Raw genomic sequence first — 20176 nt, 5'->3', positions numbered from 1 at the left:
CTGATAAACTCTATGCGAAGAAGATGTGTTGCACTGCATGAGGCAAATGGTGGTAACACCAGATACTGACCGGTTCTGAGTCCCCAGACCCCCAATAAAGCAAAAAAACTGCACATTCCAGGGTGGCCTTTTATTGTGGGCAGTATAAGGTACACCTGTGCACTACTCATGATGTCAGATCAGCATCTTGATGTGGCACACCTGTGAGGTGGGATGGATTATCTCAGCAAAGCAGAAGCGCTCACTATCACACATTTAGACTGATTTGTGAAAAATATTTGAGAGAAATGGTGATATTATGTACCTGGAATGAATTTTAGATCTTTAAGTCCATCTCATGAAAAATCGGAGCAGAAACAAAGGTGTTGCATTTATATTTTTGTTGAGTGTATTTATTCCTTTTACCCAGCTTTGTTTGGTTTACTGTGTTTTGATATATAAGCGAAGTGTTTTTCATCCTCGTTCTCATCAACAAAAAGCAGCAGCCTTGTTTGCTTTTATAAAAAAAACTGAGGACTCCTTAAGTTTGTTCAGTTAACTAAAATGTTATCAGTGTTGGAAAAGCATAAATATCTAATAAGCAAAGTTGTTTACAATCTATCCTTTGAGCATTTGAGGTTTTCTGTCTCATTCCATTGCTCTCAAAGCTTTCTGACAAAACAGAAATGTTCACTCTTCATCCTCTGAATAATTTCCTCCTAGTTTCCTCTGTTTATCTTTCATTTCAAGGCGTGCATTTTAAATTCCAGCATACTATCCCACATTATGTCTGTTTTTTCACCTTGGGGTTAAAATGGGTTAAATCTGGAATCTACATGAGAGGATTAGGGTCACTGAAAAGACAAAAATAAATGAAAAGAAAGAGAATTCTGAGATTAAAGTCAGAATTCTCTTTTTTCTTTCTTTTTTGGTGACTCTAATCCTCTTCCATAGAAATCATCAAACTTTAGGAAAAACTGCAACTTTAATTATAATATGAATCAAAATCATTAGAAGTATCACATGTAATTTGAAAATGAAAACCAAAAATGATTTTGGAGTATTTATTGGATGAAGCAGGTTCCCATAAATCAAAAACACATTAGACTCTTTCTAAGCAACCTCAAGTAAAGTTTCCTCCTATTCTACTATAATAATCAGTTAGACTGAGCTTTAATAAACAAGCACTTCACTCTTATATTAACTAATATGTTCAAATGTATAAATAACATTTTCTTCTTCTCAGACCATCTTTGGTCCAAAATCCTGAATCAGGTAAACAAAACTTACATGTTACTAACACTTAAGGCTCTCAGAGAGTAACGTCAGAGGTTAAGCTGTCCTCCAGCAACATCTGCATCAACCTTAATCCAGCTGTGTTTTTAACATCAACTCCAGATCTGTAACTTTACCTTTTCTTGTTATTCAGTGCAACCGTAAATGTTAAACACACGACTTGTGTCGCTCATCTAGAAATCCTAGATTATTAGAGAAAAATAAATAAAACAAAAAGTTAGACTTCGTTCCACAGCAACATTGCAGCAACCCAACAATGGAACGACTGTGTAGAAGGACCCAAGCTTCAAATCACCAATTACAGCGAGACAAAACGCGGATTTGCATGACAGGACAGAAATATACAGTTAGCATCCCTCGGGCTAAAATCTCTCTTTTCTTTTTTCCTGGAACTTTGTGAAAGACAAGAGATGCTTTTTCTTGAGCTAAAGGTCCTGATCAGATTGCCTTGATAAAAATAAGTCACATGCACTTTCGCTTCAATCACATGCTCTCTTCATCCAAGAACAGTAGCAGTGTTTGAGCTGAACATCAACAGAAGCACTGTTTATTACTTTACCTCTCATTTACCAGAGGCTGGTGCTGATGTGGACAGTCACAAACACACAAGCAGGTTTAGCTGATTAAAAGGCGGTGTCTGGTGACTAATGATGCTGAAGAACATGCCAGAACTAGAATGCAAAACCAGCAAAACTCAAATGGCACAAACTAGATTCTTGTAACAGTCCTAAGATAAAAAGAAAAGACAGTAACAGGTTACCGGTTATAGCTAACGCAACATTTCTCATGCATGTGAATTTGTTCAAACTGTGCATCTGCTTTAGCCTACTTTTTATTAATTGTATTCAAGGTGCCAACAATAAGAGAATGTTCCCATCATAAGATTAATGATTGTGCTGACTTTAGGGCTCAGAGACTCATCCACGGTCCAGGTCTCTGGCGAACAGTTGTCTCTCCAGATTGAGACGAAAAGCTTCCATTCAACTCATTTGAGCTGCCAATGTCCTCGGGCCCCTCAGAATCATGAGACTCCTCTTCCTTGTTATCCGGCACCTCCGTACCAGAGGAATCAAGGTTTAAAGACGGGCCCTCTGATGAGACGTCTCCTAATGTGCCATTTCCCTGGAGACTGAGAATCCCGTTCACAGACCCGATCACTGCTGGAGAATTGAGTTCTTTCAGGGAATTTTCCCTCTCAATGCGCTTCCGAGCCTCCTCCCTCCTCTTCTGGATGCGAGTGTTGTCTCCCATCATGACCCTAACTCGGACTTGATCTGGGGGCCAGAGCCCACCCCAAATAAACTGCAAGTACCCAAAAAGTGCAATGACACTGAGGAAAGCAAAATTGGTGGCCACGCCAATTATTGCAGATGTCAGGGGGAAGTTGTACAACAGATATCGTATACCGGTGAAGTAGGCGTGGATACGGAGCTGAGATGAGTAGATCTGGACCCGTTTAGAATGGATCTCAATTACTGCACCGACAGTCGGTTCATAAGCATTTGTCTTGTAATCTGAGTAGAGCTCCACTTCTATCAGCTGCTTCTGCTCAGCCATCCCAGTCAGCAGGAACGGAAAGAAGTATAAAGTGCTCAGGGTTTGCAGAAGGCTGGAGCGATAATGCAGCATTGTGGATCGCCCCACAGACGAGACGACCTTCCCACCTCTGGTGTAACAGGACATCCTCACCATGAACATACCCAGCTGTTCATTCACTGGAGACTCGGGCATCTCCAACTCCAAAGAGACTCTGTAAGGCTGACCATTAGCCATCACCTGGTCTCTGTTATTCCTCATGAAGGAGATGTTGGCTCTAGGGAAGGAGCAGAGACCTGATTCTCCAGCATCACAATCAGATGTGTAGTAAAAGTGCACAGGAGTGGCGAAGCTCACAGTGGGCATGTAAGAGTAATAGAAGCTGCCATAGAGAAATATGGACACCCAGAGCAGAAGGACCAGGGTACAACAGAGGATGGCTGCCTGAAATAATGTCCGTTGGGCTTTGAGGAGAGTCACAGCTGCCACGTCCTGCAGCCAGTGAAGAAATGGTCCCATCGTTCCTCCCATCTTGTCTGATCCGCTTCTGTTTTGGTCTGTTAATCCTCTCTGGAGTCCTGTGGGCTGCTGCCTCTGTGGCGGATCCTTAAATTCAGACATTAGTGGGTGGCACCACGTCAAAACTGTAATTGCTTATCCTCACTTCCCATGAATCAAGTCCGTTGTTCAAATAGCTACGCACCAGGAAACCCGGCTGGTAGGATTGTTATGCTTGGTCAAAATATAGAAAAATATCAATATTCGGAACTATTTAAGATTTAAAACGAACGCTCTCTTCTGTAAGCTCGTTAGCTACTTAGTATCATTGAAATGCGGCTAAACAAAAACATGACCCCACGACCCGGATATTGTTAACCACATCCGGGTTAGAACATTTTTTTTGTCAGCTTCGAAGCAGAGCTTCGACGCCTATTTTCTTCTAGCAGACACAATAATGGGAAAGAAAACTCGCCTTGGTGGAGGAGCTGTTGGTCGGAGAACAATTTTACAGCTTTCTCCTCCCGGAAACCGCGGTGGTAATCCCGGAGAGAGGGAAGAAGCGAACTCGGGATCTGATGGTACTTGTCGTCACACGTTAGCGAGGGTTAGCTTAGTGCTAAAAAAAGGTTAAAGCCTGACGAGTGGGCCTCATCAACGACAACAAAAAAAACCCCACTTTTTCACAGTACGTTTACGTGACTAAAGTTTTAGCCTAGACAATGTATGCACAACTATTGCTATATTGTTAAATTCATTGCTCACGGTTGAATCTAATAATGTATGTATGCTATCACTCCCTACGGGCTAGCGCTAAGCTAGCTGTTAAAATTACGGCAGTTGTGAAGCAAGTTGGGCTGTCGACAGATAGCCAAACTAAATGACCCGCACTTGTATAGCGCCTCTCAGAGTAAGGACTCCAAAGCGCTTTACACTACGGTGTATCATTCATCCATTCACACACTGATGGTGATGAGCTACGATGTAGCCACAGCTGCCCTGGTGCGCACTGACAGAGGCTAATTCAAAAATCTTAAAATTACAACACAGAATTATTTTTCTGTGTGTATAAGTAAGAGGGGTGCCCTTGTAAAGAAACAATGTAATCGTCTGTGTTGTCAGCTACTCGTGTTTATTGGAGCTGAACCGGATTTCTTGTGGACTATTTTTGTGCAGATGAACAGGACGGTGACGGACACAAATTCGTGAGACACACTAATATTAAGACACCAGCAGTAAAGGCAACGGGTGAGTGAAATTGAGTTTGAAGGTAAACAAAAACCTGTTTTTCAAGCGCTGTGATTTATTTGACTTGTCTCCTTTCACGTAGAGGGTTTGTCATTGCTCGGAGCATATGAGGACAGTGATGAAGAAGATGCTAGAGATCGATCAGCTGCAAATTCCCGACACAACCAACCGGCAGACATTGATAGTACTCTGGCCAATTTCATGGCTGTAAGTATGAGATGTAAAAAGCTTGCATCTTTATTAGTAGCTTCTTTTTTTCCACCAGCAGAAAATGTCATTACATTTTTCACAATTTTTTTCTTTGTTGCCGTTTCTCCTATTCAAGGAAATTGATGCAATCACAACTCAGCCAAGTACAGATGACACAACAGCTCATCCCTCTTTTCCAAATGCTACTCCACCAAGACCTGAAGCCAAACCTCAGGAGCCACCTGGGGAGGGTGGACAGAATCAACAAAGCACAGAGTTCGAGTACAATACACAAGACTCACTAGCTGGAGGTAACCCATTACTGTTGTCATGAATTAGCTGTCATGTTTGTTGTAAATTATGCATTTATGTAAAAAATGTGTGCTTGTATTACAGTTGGTATAGAGATGGGAGACTGGCAGGAGGTATGGGATGAGAACTCAGGTTGCTATTACTACTGGAACACTCTGACCAATGAGGTGTCTTGGGAACTTCCACACTACCTAGCTGATCAGGTTCAAAGCCTTGGACATTCTGCAAACAGGTAGGAAAACAAAAATTGTTGAATTAGAATCATAACAACGCACTTTTGTAATTTAAGGTTTTTTTTTACTTCAGAAATCCGTTTGTCTAAAGTAGGGCTGCACAATATATCGTAAATATATCGTTATGGTGATATCAGCATGCACAATATGCATATCGCAAAGAACAGATAAATAGCGCAATGAATGGTCAGCTCAAATGTTTGCTACACATAATGCATTCTGTCATGATGTTTTTTTAACAAATCAAATAGAGCTCTTCACCCATTTGGCCAAATGGGTGGGTTCTCATAGGTTAGATGCCCGCCCCCGAGGCGGACGACACTTTATTTTGATGGTTAGCAAACACCTGAGTTAGCTTTGTTCTGCTTTTCCCGGGATCTATTGACTGCCTTTTCTTGTTCATTCTCTTTTCCTCGCATCTTTAGCTTTTCTCATTTTTTTATTTAATTATTTTTGTTCCTGAGTTAAGTTTTTATTTATCGCAAGTAATATCGTCATCGCAATATTAATCATTGTTATCGAATATCACAGGTTTTCCTAATATCGTGCAGCCCTAGTCTAAAGGTTGCTCTTTTTCCTGTCTAGCACAAGTGTCAATGGCAATGGCTCAGCCCACGCAAGTTATTATTCAGAGGACAATCCTGTCTCCGCTGCAGCCGAAGCTCCTGTGATGGAGACTAAAGCTAAGGCAAGTCTTTTTACACTCATCTGGAAAGGTTTATTTTCTGTGTTCTCACTCTGAGTTCCAATTTGTTTTTGTCTTAATAGGAAGTCATTGAAAATATCGTAGGCCTTACAAGCGAAGAGGAGGAGAACCAGGGAGTGGCTGCGTCTCTCCTTGGTCCACTGATCCCATCTGAAGTGAAAGAAGCAGAGGAAAAATGGAGAAAAAAGCTGCTTACGGGTTTGGATGAGACAGTAAATAGTTTGGATTCTGATGAAGAGGATGTAAAACCCGCAGGGTCTCCTCCTATACCCTTTTTGGAACCAGAAATAGCCGTCACAGCCCAGAAAGATGTTTGTACCAAGAAGCTGTCTGGAGACAATTCAGGTGCTGAGGAGGAGCCAGAGGAGGACACGGTGGATCTGGAGCTGGCTCTAGAGAGGAAGAAGGTGGGGACTGTAAAACTGTAGTTTAACCACACATAAAGTTGTCTTGTTAATTTTTGTCCCTGGACATTTCATCAAGGTTTATTTTCTTGTTCGCTTAAACTATTTATTTTTGTATTGAACATAAAAGCTCAGACACGGTTTGTCACCAACATATCTCTCTGTAATGATGATGATGCTACTTGTGGGTTAATAGTATAGCATAGTTAAATGTCTGTGACCTGGATTTAACTTGGTGTAAACACCTGGTTCTCAGGCTGAACTCAGAGCACTCGAGGACGGGGACGGGAGCGCCGGGGGCTCTAGTCCATTGTCTGAGGCTAGTCAAGAAACTGCAGGAGCTCGTGGCGTCCAACTGCAGAAGAAGCGGTGGAAGACGGTTTTTCCCTCTGCTGCCAGCCCCGACTCAAACAGCAGAGGCTCCGACGTGGTGGACAACTCGGAGTCGGGTGAGTTCAAGTGTTTGCATGGTGATTGTGACTAGTAGTATAGTAAATATAGTATAGTGTTGAGAATTCCTCTATTAAATCTGTTTTTTAAATGCAGTTTTGTGTCTTTTTATAGCAACCCCTAACATCTTAGAAAGTGTTGTGGAAGTGGAAGGAGAGGACCAAAAGGCAGAAACGCCAGAGGACACGGCAGTTCCAAAACTTACTTTCAAAGATGAGGAGGAGACGCCTGAGCTAAAGGTAAACTCACCAACGTCACTGTTGTTCATCGTAAATAAATACTTACAATATAATAACGTTTTCTTTTTTCTTTTTTGTCTAATTGCAGTTTCAGATAGGAGAGCTGGCCAACACGTTAACTAGCAAAATGGAGTTTCTGGGAATAAACAAGAAAACAATTTCAAACTTTCACCTGCTTCTGCTACAAACCGAGGTGAGAAGACATTTCTGCTGCTGCCTCCTCATTATTTTAAATATTCATCATTTTGTGTCATGTAATTTAGCACAGGCCTGTGTTTAATATTTAAAAATTCTCAATAATTCATTTATAATGTGTCCTCGTAGAAACATACTGAAATGACTTTTACATCTTGGTTCTGTCTTAATCTGTTTCTTTGTTTGTATCATTTATCTCATGTTGGTCTTTGTTGTGTTTTTTATCTCCAGACACGGATTGCTGACTGGAGGGAAGGGGCTCTAAACGGGATCTATCTCCGCCGCAAGCTGCAAGAAGCTGCAGAACACATAAAATTTTATGAACTTAACGCCACCCCTAAAGGCTGGTCCTGCCACTGGGACAGGTACGCGCTCCTTACCTTTCACATCTATAACCTCCCTCGCCCCCAGAAATCTTACGGTGTCTCAGCACCTCCCTCAGTGCCGAGGGTGCAGCCAGTGTTACATGGCTTGGGGCGAAGCTTAACCTGTGCGAGTGGATTTCCACAAATAGACTTGAGGTTTCTGTGATACAGTCCTTATAAGAAAACATCCACTTTGAGCCAGCCTGCTTCCTGTTAAATAAACCTGCTGCAGAGAGGATGCCATGTCCCGTAACTGACTCTTGGGCCCTGTGTTGTGGGGCCGTTTGTAGACTGAGTACGGGCTCATTCAGACATAAGAAACCGGGAGGGTTTTTGTGTTAGATTGGTTGGTTTTGTGGGGGAAGCCTTGCACGTTACAGGACTGCAACACCCAGAATGCAAAGCAGAAAGATTGATGTCGTGGATGCAACGAGTGTCACCAAAACAAAATGTGAAGATGGAGCAATGACGAGGAATCCTGCAGGTCAGACCAACTCTATTTTATGTCTTCCTGTTTTTTTAAAATTACTATTTTTTTATGTAAGATGAATTGATTGTGTGATTGTTGTCTGATTTGACTGTTGATGATAATAATGATGGCGTTTCCTCCCTGGTGTCGTCCTCTATCTGGGAGGGAATGGTTGTCTAAAACAGAAACTATGACAACCATCATGTGAGCTGCTGACAGCTACTTTCAGGACCTAGAGATGATTTGTTTTACTTTATTTACTCTTAAGAGCAAGGTGGGTCCCCTGTCCACACCCATAAAGACATTCTAATTGGGTCCTTGTTCTGGACGGCTAAAATGGCTGTCCATACCAACAATCCTATTCCCCATTGTTGCCATTACGTCCGCTGCCTTGCCCCGCTGTCCCAGGGTATCATGGCACACGGCAGGTTTGAAGGATGGTGGTTGAGACTGTTGTCTTTTATCTCTGTTGTTCCATTCTTTAGAGAGCACAGGCGATATTTCTACGTGCGGGAGCGGAACGGCACCTCCCAGTGGGAGTTTCCGACGGAGGAGGACAAGGAGGAGGACCCAGAAGACGGTCCATGTGCCATGAGCCAAGAGGAGGCCAAAGCATCTGGATCAGCTGGTCAGTCTGTTAATACAGGATCTTTTATTTTTGCTCCTCATCGACGTCACGAATCGCTCCCTTCATTCTTGTATTTTGATCTTTTCAACAGAATCGTCAACATTTTCCACCACTGCTCCGCCACTCCCACCTCAACCCAGTTCATCCTCTTACTGGTCCCCATCCCAACCACCACTCCCTGACAGCCCTCCTCCACTTCCAAGCGACCCCCCACCTCCTCCCCTCCCGCCCGAGTCTCCCCCTCCCCCTCCCCCGCCTCCTGACAGCGATGGAGAGATAATGGAAGTGGAAATGGAGATGGATGATGATGACGAGGAGCCTCCAGCTCCTGGAACAGAGGAGGATGGCGGGAGGTCTTGCTCGGTCGGCATGAAGGTGAGAGAGCTAGCAGATGTAACATTTTTAGGTGATTTACTTGTTTTGTGAAAATGTAGTTTTAACGTTCTTCTTTGGTTTTTCTTTTTACAGATTATTGAGTCAGCGACTTCTTTTGGAAAGGGTCAGAAACGCAAAGCTGGCCAGATGAATAAAAACATTATGATTGGCAGCAGTCCCATTATCTACACCCAATCACTTCTTAATACAGGTAAAAACATCCTCAACTATTCAAAGTCAATTTACTAACTCCAAAAACCTTTTGCCATCATTTTCACATAATGATCTTGTTTTTATGGTTTTTGTGCAGCTCCTCTGATGCCAGCTGCTGCGTACTGGGGCATGCCGGCTGTAGCTGCCTCGTTGGTCCCCTGTGAGCCTCCTGCCCCACCCGTACCAGCCCTTCCTCTTCAGCCACCACTTCCTCCATCCCAGCCTGCCTACGAAAGTCCTGGCACCAAAGCTTCAGCTGTGGATAAGGCCAAGAAACCAAAAAAAGAAAAAGTTAGTGTTACACTTTGAAATATGCACAGAAAATTGATCTCCATTTGACTATTGTAATCCTATTAATAAAAAAAACATGATGTTTCTGTCCATCTCATCTTTTTCTATCCCTCCTGTTTGTGTAGTCGTCAAAGAAGAGTAAAACTAAAATGCCTTCGCTGGTAAAGAAGTGGCAGAGCATCCAGAAGGAGTTGGACGAGGAGGAGAAGAGCAGTTCTAGCGATGAAGACCGAGAGCAGCTCAACAAGAAGAATATAGAGGACTGGAAACAACAACAACTCGTGACGTATGTTTCTAAGTCATTTCAGTTCTTTTAGTAGAATTAGTGCTGATGATATTCAATTTTTTCTTCTTCTCCAGGGGAAAAGCTTCTAAGAACGCCAACTTTGAGGCGTTGCCTGCAGACTGGCGAGAGCGCCTCAAGAAACGAAAGTTGATGAATACCACCTAACCTCTCTCCTGCTCCTGCCGTCACTACAATGTCCTCTTTTACAAATGGCAAACATCCGTTTCTCACTGGTTTTTGTTAGTGACAGACGTTTAGAAGCCCTTACATGGCAGGCCATTCTACTAGAGGGGGTTGAATGTCTTCTTCTGTGTTTTTGTATCTGTAAAGGTGCCAAATGTGCTAAAGTCAGTTTGTCACATTTTTGTACAGACCTGGTTCGGATGCCCACCACAGTTTGTTGGGCAGAATTGTCTATTTTATGGAGTGTTTTTACAGCTGTGTATAAAGAAATTGGGGCAGGCTGTGTTAGTGGGAGGGGAGGGAATCCTAATGGAACTTGTATATTTTGTAAAAAGTTATTAAAGTTTTTTTTTAAATAAGTTTGCTGCATTGTTCCTTAAAATTGCATGTAAATAAAATAATAAAAATATTTAATAGAGCTGTACATAAAGCTTGTTAAAACTGAGCTGAGATATAACATTTACTAAGTTTCTGAATGATGAACCAATGGCTGCTTTACTGAAGCATTTATTGTCTTCCGTATCCATGGCAACCAGTGTTGTGTCTTTGGGTTGCTGGTGGTGTGGTTCGCTCTGAGATCACTTTGTGTTTGACAAGTTCTCTCTGCATGATGTTTTTGTAAATATGACCGAGGTAAGTGACCGACAGACTTAATAATGTTCCATGTAAATAATGGGGAAATAAGACTTTCAAAATAAAAGCAGGACTCGGTCCTGCTTTCAAAAGCTAACTGATCTTAACATGCAGACAGCCATTATTCGTTTACTGTCTGATTATGATTTCAACTGTTTACCATCAAAATGTGTTGCTTTTAAAATAATTGGTTATGAAAGCTATTTTTCACGATGCGAAAAGTTCAGATAAAACTTTGCTGTTTAAATATATCTTACCTGCCGTTTATAATAATTCCACTGGCATCGAATGTTTTGCAGATAATCCCAAACACGTAGTTCTATAATGTAGGGGAAAAAAAGAGATGTACAAAAATATTCCATTTGAAATCAAACTTTTAAAGACTTATTAGTTTTCATAAACACTGTTTTTCCTCTCAGGCAGTGAAAACGTCGACTATTGCTGCTTCAGTCAGGAATCTGTGGAATTCCTGTCGGTTGGACAAACTGGACATCAATGACTCCAACACAAAAGAAGACGAATTGGCTGCAAGAAAGCAACGTAGGACAATCTTCAAATAGCTTACATTTGTAGTCGCTCTGGCGGTAGAGCGGGTTGTCCGGTAATCGGAAGGTTGCGGGTTCGATCCCGGCTCTGACCAGAGAATGCTGCTGTTGTGTCCTTGAGCAAGACACACCTTGCCTGCTGTTGGTTGGAGGCCAGTGTTCGGCAGGCCTCGCCTCTGTTAGCGCTTTGCCTACATTGTCCCCACCAGTGTGTGAGTGGGTGAACGACTGATTGTGTTGTGCAGCACCTTGGGGGGGTTGAAGAACCGTATACAAATATAAGCCATTTACCAAAACATACATTATTTGTGTCCCTACAGTTTCTGTAAACCTCAGTCAGACTCTGCGCACCAGGCAGCTGCTCATAAACTTCAGTGATGGCCGACCCGTCTTGACCCTAAGTGAGCCATTGGACATTGTTAACTTCCCAACCAGTCCCCGCTCGCGCTGGCCCATAGAGTGTGAGATCATTGGCGACATCATACAACACATAGGTAACATTTTGTCCAGTCCGTCTTTTATACATCGCCCTGTTTGTTACCAACACGTTGTTTGGGTTGTATCGTAGAGTGGGAACCCCCAGAGCCAGAGCCTTTTTATCAGGCCTCGGGACACGAGGAGGAACCCATGCCAGTTGGAGAGGAGCGGGGGAAGGTAGTGTACTCTAATGACCCGGGTACGTCTCGATAGTCTCTATTTTACACAAATGTTTAAACACAAGGACCACTTTAATCAGTATATTATATAAAACTATGAGCATCTAATTTGGGGTAATCTGTGTAACAATGCTTCTTGTAAAGCTTCCTCTTAATAGCTGATTTTTGAAAGTGTTTAATTTAAAGTTTCATGTTTCACATCTTTCTCATCCTGTCAAGCTATCAAGCATCACTATTTCACCTTTTCCCGTTTTGGGGGAAGCACACGACCTGAAAGGATCTCCACTTCCCAAATCCATACCTCAGACGTCACACTTGAGTTTGAATCCCGCTTTGAGAGCGGCAACCTCCAGAAGGCCATCCAAGTGTGAGTCTTAAGTACAAATGATCAATGTCTATTTTTGCTCATTTTCCACCATCGATGTTCGTCCACTTAGATACTGACACTCCTCCACTTGAGCCAGGACCTCGTCCCTGACCCGGAGAAGGCATTCTACCCTTTTCTGACTCAAGACCAGCTGAGTCTTCCATCATGATCCATTGTTTTAAAAATTTTCTTGTTCCGTTTTATTTCCATCTGTATTTCAGGGGCATCCATGACTACGAGCTCACTCTACGCACAGACATGTACACCGCCAAGCACACACAGTGGTTTTACTTCAGGATCAGGAACACGAGGGCCGGGGTGACGTACCGCTTCACCATCACCAACCTGATGAAGAGAAGAAGTCTGTATTCTCAGGGCTTGAAACCACTTTTGTACTCGGAAAGAGCCGCTAAGGAGAACGGCGTCGGATGGCAGCGGGCAGGCTCCGGTATCAGATACTATCGTAACATCAGTCAGGTAACATCTGGATGGGTTTTTGTGAGAGAAGTTTGGTCATTCACGCAGAAATCTGAAGCATATTAGGACTTGTCTTTAACAAAACATTGTGTTGTGTCTTTTTGAAAGGCGAGGGATGAAAACAGTGATTCTGCCACCCTATTCTCGCTCACCTGGACGCTTCAGTTCCCCTACGACTCTGACACCTGCTACCTGGCCCACTGCTACCCCTACACCTACTCACGTCTGCAGCGCTACCTTCAGCGCATTTCTTCCAACCCGACAGTGATGTCATTCTGTAAATTGCGGGTCTTGTGTCAAAGCCTTGCAGGGAATGCAGTTTATGTCATGACGATAACATCCAGACAGGCCAACAGGCTCAACACCAGCAGCAAAAAGGCTGTGGTGGTGACGGCCCGAGTGCACCCTGGGGAAACCAACGGGTCATGGGTGATGGAGGGATTCCTTGACTTTCTGCTGGGGGATTCAGAAGACGCTCAAATCCTCAGGGATAATTTTGTTTTCAAGGTGCTCATTGAGTGTATTTCTCTTTCTCATCATCTCTATCTTATCAGTGTAGAGTGATTTAAATATTCTGACAGCATTTTTTTCTCTGTGGCTCTGAAGGTGGTACCAATGCTGAACCCAGATGGCGTGGTGGTGGGTAACTATCGCTGCTCCCTGGCAGGCAGGGACCTGAACAGGAACTATAAGACGTTGCTGAAGGATTCTTTTCCGTGTGTGTGGCACACTAGAGATATGGTCAAAAGGTAGCAACACACTGCAAAAATCAACACTGAACCACTGGTTCAGAAGGAAACCTCAAATTAAACACTAAAAGTCAGCTCATTAATAATATATAACAATAAATACGTGTTTCTACATTTTTACACATAAGAACTAAAGCAGGTTTTATGCTAAAAGGTAAAACAGTAGCATCTGTTTCACGTTACCAGAACAATTAGAAATTGAGATGGAGGGTGAAATGAAAAAAGAAAGAAACCCTTTAAAGTCAGAAAAGAGAAATACAAGATTCTGTTTAGTTGGATTTTTCATTTCTCATTTTGCTTTTCCGTGTATGTTGGCACACTGCGTAGGAAGCCCTGATCCGGCAAAACACAGATGATATGCTTTCGGCAGTTTTTAAATATTTCATTTTATTCTTTTAAATGGGAGTCAAACATATACTGTGGATATGATAGAATCGTGTTTTAAAAACAAACATATAAATAACTTAAAAATTAAAAGATGTGAAAAAAATCCCCAAGAATACTCACAGCTCTAAACTAAAGGTAGGATAAAAAATAATAATAATCAAATTAATTAGAGGCTTTGTAATTAATTTTGATTAATCGCATTTTTATCGTTCAAGACAGTTTGGGCCCAAGCAAATTTTTAAAATAAAAAATAATGTTAGTGAGGCACAGATGGCACACCCACACTTTAGTGAGTATATTTCTGTAACCACAAGGTCTATTTGATAACTTTGGTCTCATTATAAAGGTAACCATCATGTGATTGGTTGAGATGTGTAAATATTAGTAAATGTGTTATTGATGAAGTGTAAATGGACACGGAACATTGTAAATGTGTACTGAACTGAGTGCTACTGATATACATAGAGGTGTAGTGTAGAGTTCAGGGGAAGTTCTGCAGATAGTTACAACATGCTTGTTCCTCCTGCTGTAATAAAGTTCATACAGGTACCGCCTGCCTGCTTTCTACCAACTACAAAACTTAACAGTAAAAATGTAAAAGTTTTTTCATCCTTTCTTTCCTTCATGAAGAATGATTTGTCACGATTCATTTAATTGTAGTTTTACTTGTGTTTGGAGCACATAAAAAAGTTTCTATGGTCTTCCAGTCCAGGCTCTAGTGTTTGAGGTGCAGCTTGATGATTGATATATAGGGCATAAATTGCGATGCTAAAATTTTTCAGTCTCCAGTTGGGGGGTTAGGGTTGAATTTTAATTCTTGCCCCTATTTTAAACATATAATAAATCAAATTGTATGATCTAAAACCTGCAGGCTGGTCTTTAACCCGGTCATCTCCATTTTATCCTGTTTGGATGTAATCTGCTATTCATTTATCAAGTTTAAAATAGCAAAACTTTCCTATATATCTTGTGAAAAATTCAAAAATTTTTCTGGTCTGAGTGAGACTTTGTGTTTATCTCCACCCACCCTTTCTCCAGACTGATGGCCGACACAGAGGTGCTTCTATACTGCGACTTCCACGGCCACAACAGAAAAAACAACGTTTTCATGTATGGTTGCAGCAGCCGAGGCGACGCATCCCTCACACTTAAAGAGAGGGTCTTTCCACTAATGATGAGCAAGAACGCAAGCAACAAGGTAAAAAAAAAAAAACTATACAGAGTTTTATATCACATTTCTAGTTTGCCTGTTTAAGAAGTTGGTTTTTATCTCCGTGTCTCATCTAAATCTTTACTCTTAGTTCTCCTTTAAAAGCTGCAAATTCCGGGTGGAGAAAAACAAAGAGGGGACTGGGCGAATCTCCATGTGGAAACTCGGCATCAGGAACAGCTACACCATGGAGGCCACCTTTGGAGGCTCCACTCTGGGTGAATATGCTCCCCCTCTATTATGTTGATGCATTTCTACACTTACACCATCATTTCTTCATTTTTACTTTAGATGACAGGAGAGGGACTCACTTTTCCACTCAAGACCTGAAGTCCCTGGGCTTTAACTTCTGTGACACCCTGCTGGACTTCTGTGACCCCGACAAGACGAAGGCGAGAGATCACAAAATGCTCCTTTTCACCTAAAAGAAACAATATATTCTACAAACTGTAATAAATAAATCAGGTTTAAAAAGTGTAATTAAATGGTGTGAGATGTTTGTTCTGTGCAGGTTTAGAGGTTAATTTTGTGTTTTTTATTTATTTTATTTTAGGTTACACACTGTTTGACAGAATTGGCAACAATGCTGGGGAAGAAGGTCAGAGAGAGAACTGGCAAAGATGTGGGCACCGACCAAAAGGTCTCTGTGTCTGAACTGGAAACAAGGTGAAATAATGTTTCAGTTTCTTGAATCTAGTGCCATTCAGGGAAATCTGAATGAAACTGATGTGCATTACTCTGCTTTGCTTTTGCAGCACCGGTGGCTCAAACAGCTCTGACTCAGATGGACTTCCAGTTCATCTCCTGCAGCAGCTGCAGAATGCAGAAGTATACAAAGACTAATTAAACCAAATTATGTTGTTTTTTTCCTCTAAGGGAAATTAGTTTGTAGCATTGTTAGTTATTTCATTTAAAAATACCCAATTTAAACAAATAAATGTTGGTATGAAGCACACCTGACACTGAAAAAAAGAAATATTTTATACTTGGTCTTTTCCAGGTGTTTTGTCCCATGACTGCTAGGAAATAGGGACAGAGCAGTGTGCAGTAAAAGTTACTTTTGTCACTTCGTTAAAAAAAAAGTCTCAGCAGCTCATCATTCCCTGTTTTGGGTAATTACCTACTCACATTGTTCTCTCCTACAGAAAAAAGTCAAGAAGAAAAAGAAACGACTGAAGTCTCGCAGAGAAAGAAACGGGCTGCAGCCAGACGGAGCGAGGAGTAGTGCACGGCCAAAAGTCCTACAACGCAGCAGCACGAGTATCGTAAGACTAGTAAAGAGCCCTTGCTGCTCAGATTAAATTAGTTCTGTAAGCTGATGAGTAACCGTTTCTGCAGGAGGCTGACCTGCCTCAGGACAACACAGATAAGCAGAGAAAAAGAGAGAAACCTGTTGGAGGAGAAAGAAGGAAACAGCAGGTAAAAACTACAGTAAGTAGAAATATGATATGTGATACAAGTAACTAGGTGGGAAGTTTGATTTCCTGATAAGAGACTTTTATTTTGAAGCTCAACACCCTCATAAAAAAGGTTGAACTCTCATCTCCCACTGGTAACCATGGAGACGCCAGTCAGGGGACTCTGAGGAAAGACTGCAAGCACATCTTGGTAAACATTATTTCGGTAACACTTTACAATAAGGGTCCCTTTATTAATGTTACTTAGTGCATTATTAAGCATGAATAAATTATTAGATAAAAGTGTTAACAACAGCTTAACCATATTATGTAATGCATTACTAAGCAGATATCGTCCATGGCCCTTTGTCCTAACCTTAAGGACACCTAATAGTTAACAATAGTGGAAATGTTTTGTTTATTAATGCACTAAGATTAATAATGGGGCCTCTATTGTCAAGTGTAACTGTTATTTCTGCTACAAAATTACATGACCTTTAATTTTTGATCATTAATGAAAGATAATAAAAAGTGTTATTTTAATTCCAACTTGTGGATCTTTCTATGGTATTTTTTTGTGTGTTTTAGGAAAACTGCTCAGGGAGCCGGTGCACTTCATGCCTTCAGCGGAGAGCGTCTCCACATGCCGACACGCGCGCAGCTGCGTCACCCCACTCAGGTAAGGTTAGGAGACACATAGGAGGTTTTCCAGCAGATAAGGACGCATGACTCGTTTCACAGGTGATGCAATAGTGAGAGGACAGTGGAAATGCTCCTCTCAGCTACTACACCTGAGTGCTCTCCTTCCACTTCCTCCAACTTTCATTCCCTCTGCGCAGCACCAGCGTTTCCCTCTGCGCCAATCTCTTTCCCACTCTCAAGTCTGCAGAGGTTTGTTTCTTGAACAGCAGCTTAAAGTCTCCATCGGTTTTTGCCTAATGCGAACCACCTTCTTCTTTCAGGGCTGACATCTCCTTTTGCAGCACCTGGCAGGTAAACTTCATGGATAGATTATAGTTTATTACAAAAGGGTGTGTTGTGTGTTCATAATTTTTGTATGCTGTGTTGCTTTCATGGCAGATGTCCCCCATCTTTGTCTACCAGCATGGCTCCAGCTGTTGTTCCAAAAAACCAGCCGCTGACGAGTTTCACCTCCACCAATACCAGCAGTCGGCATCGTTTTAGAAACAGATCTTGTCTTCAGGCGTCCTCCACATCAAACACAAACCTAATCAAGACAAAGCAGTGAAACGGGTGCCAGGATTCTTCTCAAAGTTCAGCTGCATTTTAATAGAACAAGTTATTTTTGTGACAATGATGCTTCATTGGGAAGATCTAACAGAAAAACACATACGTTTTATACCAAATCTCACTTATCTCTTCGTCTTGTGACAATAACATGCTTTAATTCTTCTGATTATTCTAATGCAATCTCATGATTTCTCAAATAATATTTTCAGTACATGAAAATAAATGTTGTAAAAAATATAAAATAAAATAAAGCACTTGGGTGTTTCATGAATTTTGTTGAAACTTTCTGTTTTGGTCAGAACGTTTCAGTCCCTCTGAAGCAAAAAGCTCCTGAACAAAGAGCAGCGTAAATGTCGGTAACTTTGTACAAAAATTTCTTTTGTAATTAAAAAATAACTAAATGGTCAACAAATCTAAACCAGATGCTAACTAACAGTACAGAGTGAGTCAAGTAAACATGATTTACTTCAAATTTACAAAAGCAATGATACAAGTGGAACAAAATACAAAAATAAATATTTTCTATTATTTTTTAGCATTAAATTTAAAATTGTGTGAAGAAAGTGTACCAAATCCTATATGCAAATACATAGTTTTTGTCATTTGAGACTGGGAGGTATGAAGTAAGAATAAATCCTGATCAAATGGAACACCAGAACATATGTGGACGTCAGTCAAACTGTTGGAGATGAAACTGGCTTCCTGTGTGTCTAACCATTTCCCGCAGGGCCACAAAACCAAAGACAGCCTGGATCAATCAGAAAACAAAAAAAAAACAGATTACAATCAGTCACAATTACTTGATCTCAAATTTGAGAAAACACAATAACATGTGTATTTAGGTGCATTTGCCACGTAAAATGGAGCTGAGAATCCAGTCATACCTGTGTGAGGATAAATATGGCAAGAACTATGTGGACACCTCTCTCCAAGGGCAGTATGATTATGGCTTCATTAAAAAGTTGAAAAAGAATGAGTGGAAACTGCAGCAGGATGCTCAGCAGCCAAAAGCCGGCCAACTCTGGAACCTTCCACAGATCAGAAATTACATTCAAACCCCACCCTGCATTCAGCACCTGTATCATGTCATCTGAGATGGTCTCACCTTTTCTTGCAGGTTTCCAGAGTAACCAAGATAAAGTCTGATGGCCTCAATCAGAGTCATCAGTAGAAGAACAGTCACAAGGACAAACTTGTAGTAATTTGGAAGGGCAGGATACTGCAAGAACAACTACCATCAGCATTCTTGTTGTGTTGGAAGCTTCAAAACATACATGAAAAATCTGATTCTAAAATGAATTGCTATAGTTTAATACATATCCATACTTAAGCACCAAAGTATCCTAAATCTAGCTTAGATATTTGGGATTTTTCTTTCTTTCTGGGTTTTCTGCTCGCGGCTTCCATCCACCAACCTCGTACCTTGAGGTGAAGCATCACAGCTTCACTGATCCACCAGAACGGGAAGAACCACGTGTTAAAGTACAAAGACATCTGGAGCTGGAGGCTGGACAGAACCCGTTTGTCTAAACACATACAAAAAAAATGAGGGGAACTAACTAAAATCGGTATGGTAAAGTAACAAGGCTACACACATCCATGCTAACATCCATGCTAACTCGACTTCATAGTTAGCTTGTGTTTTTGTTTTTTTTTTTTACCGTGAGGTATAAACGAGTCGTTGTGTTTTGAGAACGGCTCATTACGAGTCTGGTCGAATAAAACATTCCGAGAAAAATCTTCTAAGCGCCTCCTAACTGTCTCCGGCAGCTCCATTGCAAAGAAAATCAGGCTAAAAACAACATGACCAGAGGAGAAACACTTCCGCTTTTTCCTACTAGCTCCGTCGTGAAAGCCACCGTCGTTTCCATGGTAACCATTGATGGTAGTGGGGGTGAGAGAAAGTGAAAGGCCAGAAGCAAAACGTGTCTCCTTTTGCGTTTTCAAAACTTCCCAGATTTTAACTACATTGATAATAAAAATTTAAAAAGCGAGACTAGATAGGGGGGAGAGTATAATGTGTAGCTCAAATAATATTTATGGAAGCTGATTAACGCTACTCATTAAAAAATATCTCATTTCATTATTATGAGATAGCATTTGATATGGCTTTATGTCTCAGAATAATTAGTTACTATGAGACAGCATCATAATTTTTACTAGCTATCTCATTATAGTGATACTAGGGTTGCAGCTATCGAACATTTTAGTATTCGAACATTCTATCGAACCCTCTGTTGATTCTCTTTGACAATGTTTTAAGTGAAACAAAATTGTGGCTTTCTGCAAAAAATGTGTATGTAAAAATAGTATGTATTCAATAGGTGTTGTCTAGTTCCCTCCCTCTCTGCACCAGTAAAATTTGGTGCACATATTTAAACCCTCCCACTGTCCTAATGGGTGTGACCC

At 41.4% G+C, this 20176-nt stretch overlaps 4 protein-coding genes across 7 annotated transcripts; 2 read left to right on the top strand and 2 right to left on the bottom strand.

Moving 5' to 3' along the window:
* Window positions 1–1029: 1029 nt before the first annotated feature.
* LOC107389046 (seipin) lies at window positions 1030–3464 on the bottom strand. The gene has a single exon (XM_015964916.3). The coding sequence runs from the start codon at window positions 3430–3432 to the stop codon at window positions 2185–2187; it is 1248 nt and encodes a 415-aa protein (XP_015820402.1). The 5' UTR covers window positions 3433–3464; the 3' UTR covers window positions 1030–2184.
* On the top strand, window positions 3464–10451 carry fnbp4 (formin binding protein 4). Its single transcript, XM_015964915.3, has 17 exons — window positions 3464–3890; window positions 4486–4557; window positions 4640–4764; window positions 4883–5057; window positions 5143–5290; window positions 5877–5979; window positions 6060–6404; window positions 6658–6850; window positions 6966–7090; window positions 7179–7283; window positions 7517–7650; window positions 8605–8747; window positions 8839–9122; window positions 9216–9333; window positions 9433–9626; window positions 9752–9912; window positions 9987–10451. The coding sequence occupies exons 1-17, from the start codon at window positions 3767–3769 to the stop codon at window positions 10075–10077; spliced, it is 2640 nt and encodes an 879-aa protein (XP_015820401.3). The 5' UTR covers window positions 3464–3766; the 3' UTR covers window positions 10078–10451.
* Window positions 10452–10629: 178 nt separating this feature from the next.
* agbl2 (AGBL carboxypeptidase 2) lies at window positions 10630–18034 on the top strand. 4 transcript variants are annotated; one of them, XM_070550446.1, is made up of 20 exons: window positions 10630–10728; window positions 11148–11268; window positions 11594–11767; window positions 11842–11949; window positions 12149–12296; window positions 12518–12773; window positions 12882–13280; window positions 13380–13522; window positions 14948–15107; window positions 15211–15337; window positions 15411–15511; window positions 15673–15785; window positions 15875–15947; window positions 16265–16384; window positions 16458–16538; window positions 16629–16727; window positions 17105–17195; window positions 17258–17407; window positions 17479–17509; window positions 17597–18034. In XM_070550446.1, exons 1-20 carry the CDS (start codon window positions 10720–10722, stop codon window positions 17763–17765), a joined length of 2673 nt encoding a protein of 890 aa, XP_070406547.1. In that variant the 5' UTR covers window positions 10630–10719; the 3' UTR covers window positions 17766–18034. The 4 variants fall into 4 exon arrangements, with proteins under 4 accessions (XP_070406547.1, XP_070406549.1, XP_015820397.3 ...); XM_070550448.1 differs by having other exon boundaries at window positions 16458–16550; window positions 17356–17407; XM_015964911.3 differs by having other exon boundaries at window positions 16458–16550.
* On the bottom strand, window positions 17780–19626 carry tmem17 (transmembrane protein 17). Its single transcript, XM_015964917.3, has 5 exons — window positions 19429–19626; window positions 19190–19293; window positions 18873–18986; window positions 18652–18795; window positions 17780–18515 (listed from the first exon to the last, which is right to left on the bottom strand). Exons 1-5 carry the CDS (start codon window positions 19541–19543, stop codon window positions 18438–18440), a joined length of 555 nt encoding a protein of 184 aa, XP_015820403.1. The 5' UTR covers window positions 19544–19626; the 3' UTR covers window positions 17780–18437.
* Between the last annotated feature and the right edge of the window lie 550 nt (window positions 19627–20176).

This window comes from Nothobranchius furzeri, chromosome 4, assembly GCF_043380555.1.
Source record: "Nothobranchius furzeri strain GRZ-AD chromosome 4, NfurGRZ-RIMD1, whole genome shotgun sequence".
NCBI lineage: Eukaryota > Metazoa > Chordata > Actinopteri > Cyprinodontiformes > Nothobranchiidae > Nothobranchius > Nothobranchius furzeri.
This window is presented reverse-complemented; position numbering and strand designations above follow the sequence as displayed.

What these genes read in the sequence shown, in the direction of transcription:
- agbl2 (XM_015964911.3), top strand. An exon ending in GCAAGAACGCAAGCAACAAG is followed by an intron (nt 15,108 to 15,210) that starts GTAAAAAAAAAA and finishes CTTTACTCTTAG; the next exon opens with TTCTCCTTTAAAAGCTGCAA. An exon ending in AACAGCAGGTAAAAACTACA is followed by an intron (nt 16,551 to 16,628) that starts GTAAGTAGAAAT and finishes TTTATTTTGAAG; the next exon opens with CTCAACACCCTCATAAAAAA.
- tmem17 (XM_015964917.3), bottom strand. Translation starts at nt 19,543, where the DNA reads ATGGAGCTGCCGGAGACAGTTAGGAGGCGCTTAGAAGATTTTTCTCGG. An exon ending in CGACTCGTTTATACCTCACG is followed by an intron (nt 19,294 to 19,428) that starts GTAAAAAAAAAA and finishes GTATGTGTTTAG; the next exon opens with ACAAACGGGTTCTGTCCAGC. An exon ending in CTGTGATGCTTCACCTCAAG is followed by an intron (nt 18,987 to 19,189) that starts GTACGAGGTTGG and finishes TTGTTCTTGCAG; the next exon opens with TATCCTGCCCTTCCAAATTA.
- LOC107389046 (XM_015964916.3), bottom strand. Translation starts at nt 3,432, where the DNA reads ATGTCTGAATTTAAGGATCCGCCACAGAGGCAGCAGCCCACAGGACTC.
- fnbp4 (XM_015964915.3), top strand. Translation starts at nt 3,767, where the DNA reads ATGGGAAAGAAAACTCGCCTTGGTGGAGGAGCTGTTGGTCGGAGAACA. An exon ending in AGCGAACTCGGGATCTGATG is followed by an intron (nt 3,891 to 4,485) that starts GTACTTGTCGTC and finishes ATTTTTGTGCAG; the next exon opens with ATGAACAGGACGGTGACGGA. An exon ending in ACCAGCAGTAAAGGCAACGG is followed by an intron (nt 4,558 to 4,639) that starts GTGAGTGAAATT and finishes CCTTTCACGTAG; the next exon opens with AGGGTTTGTCATTGCTCGGA.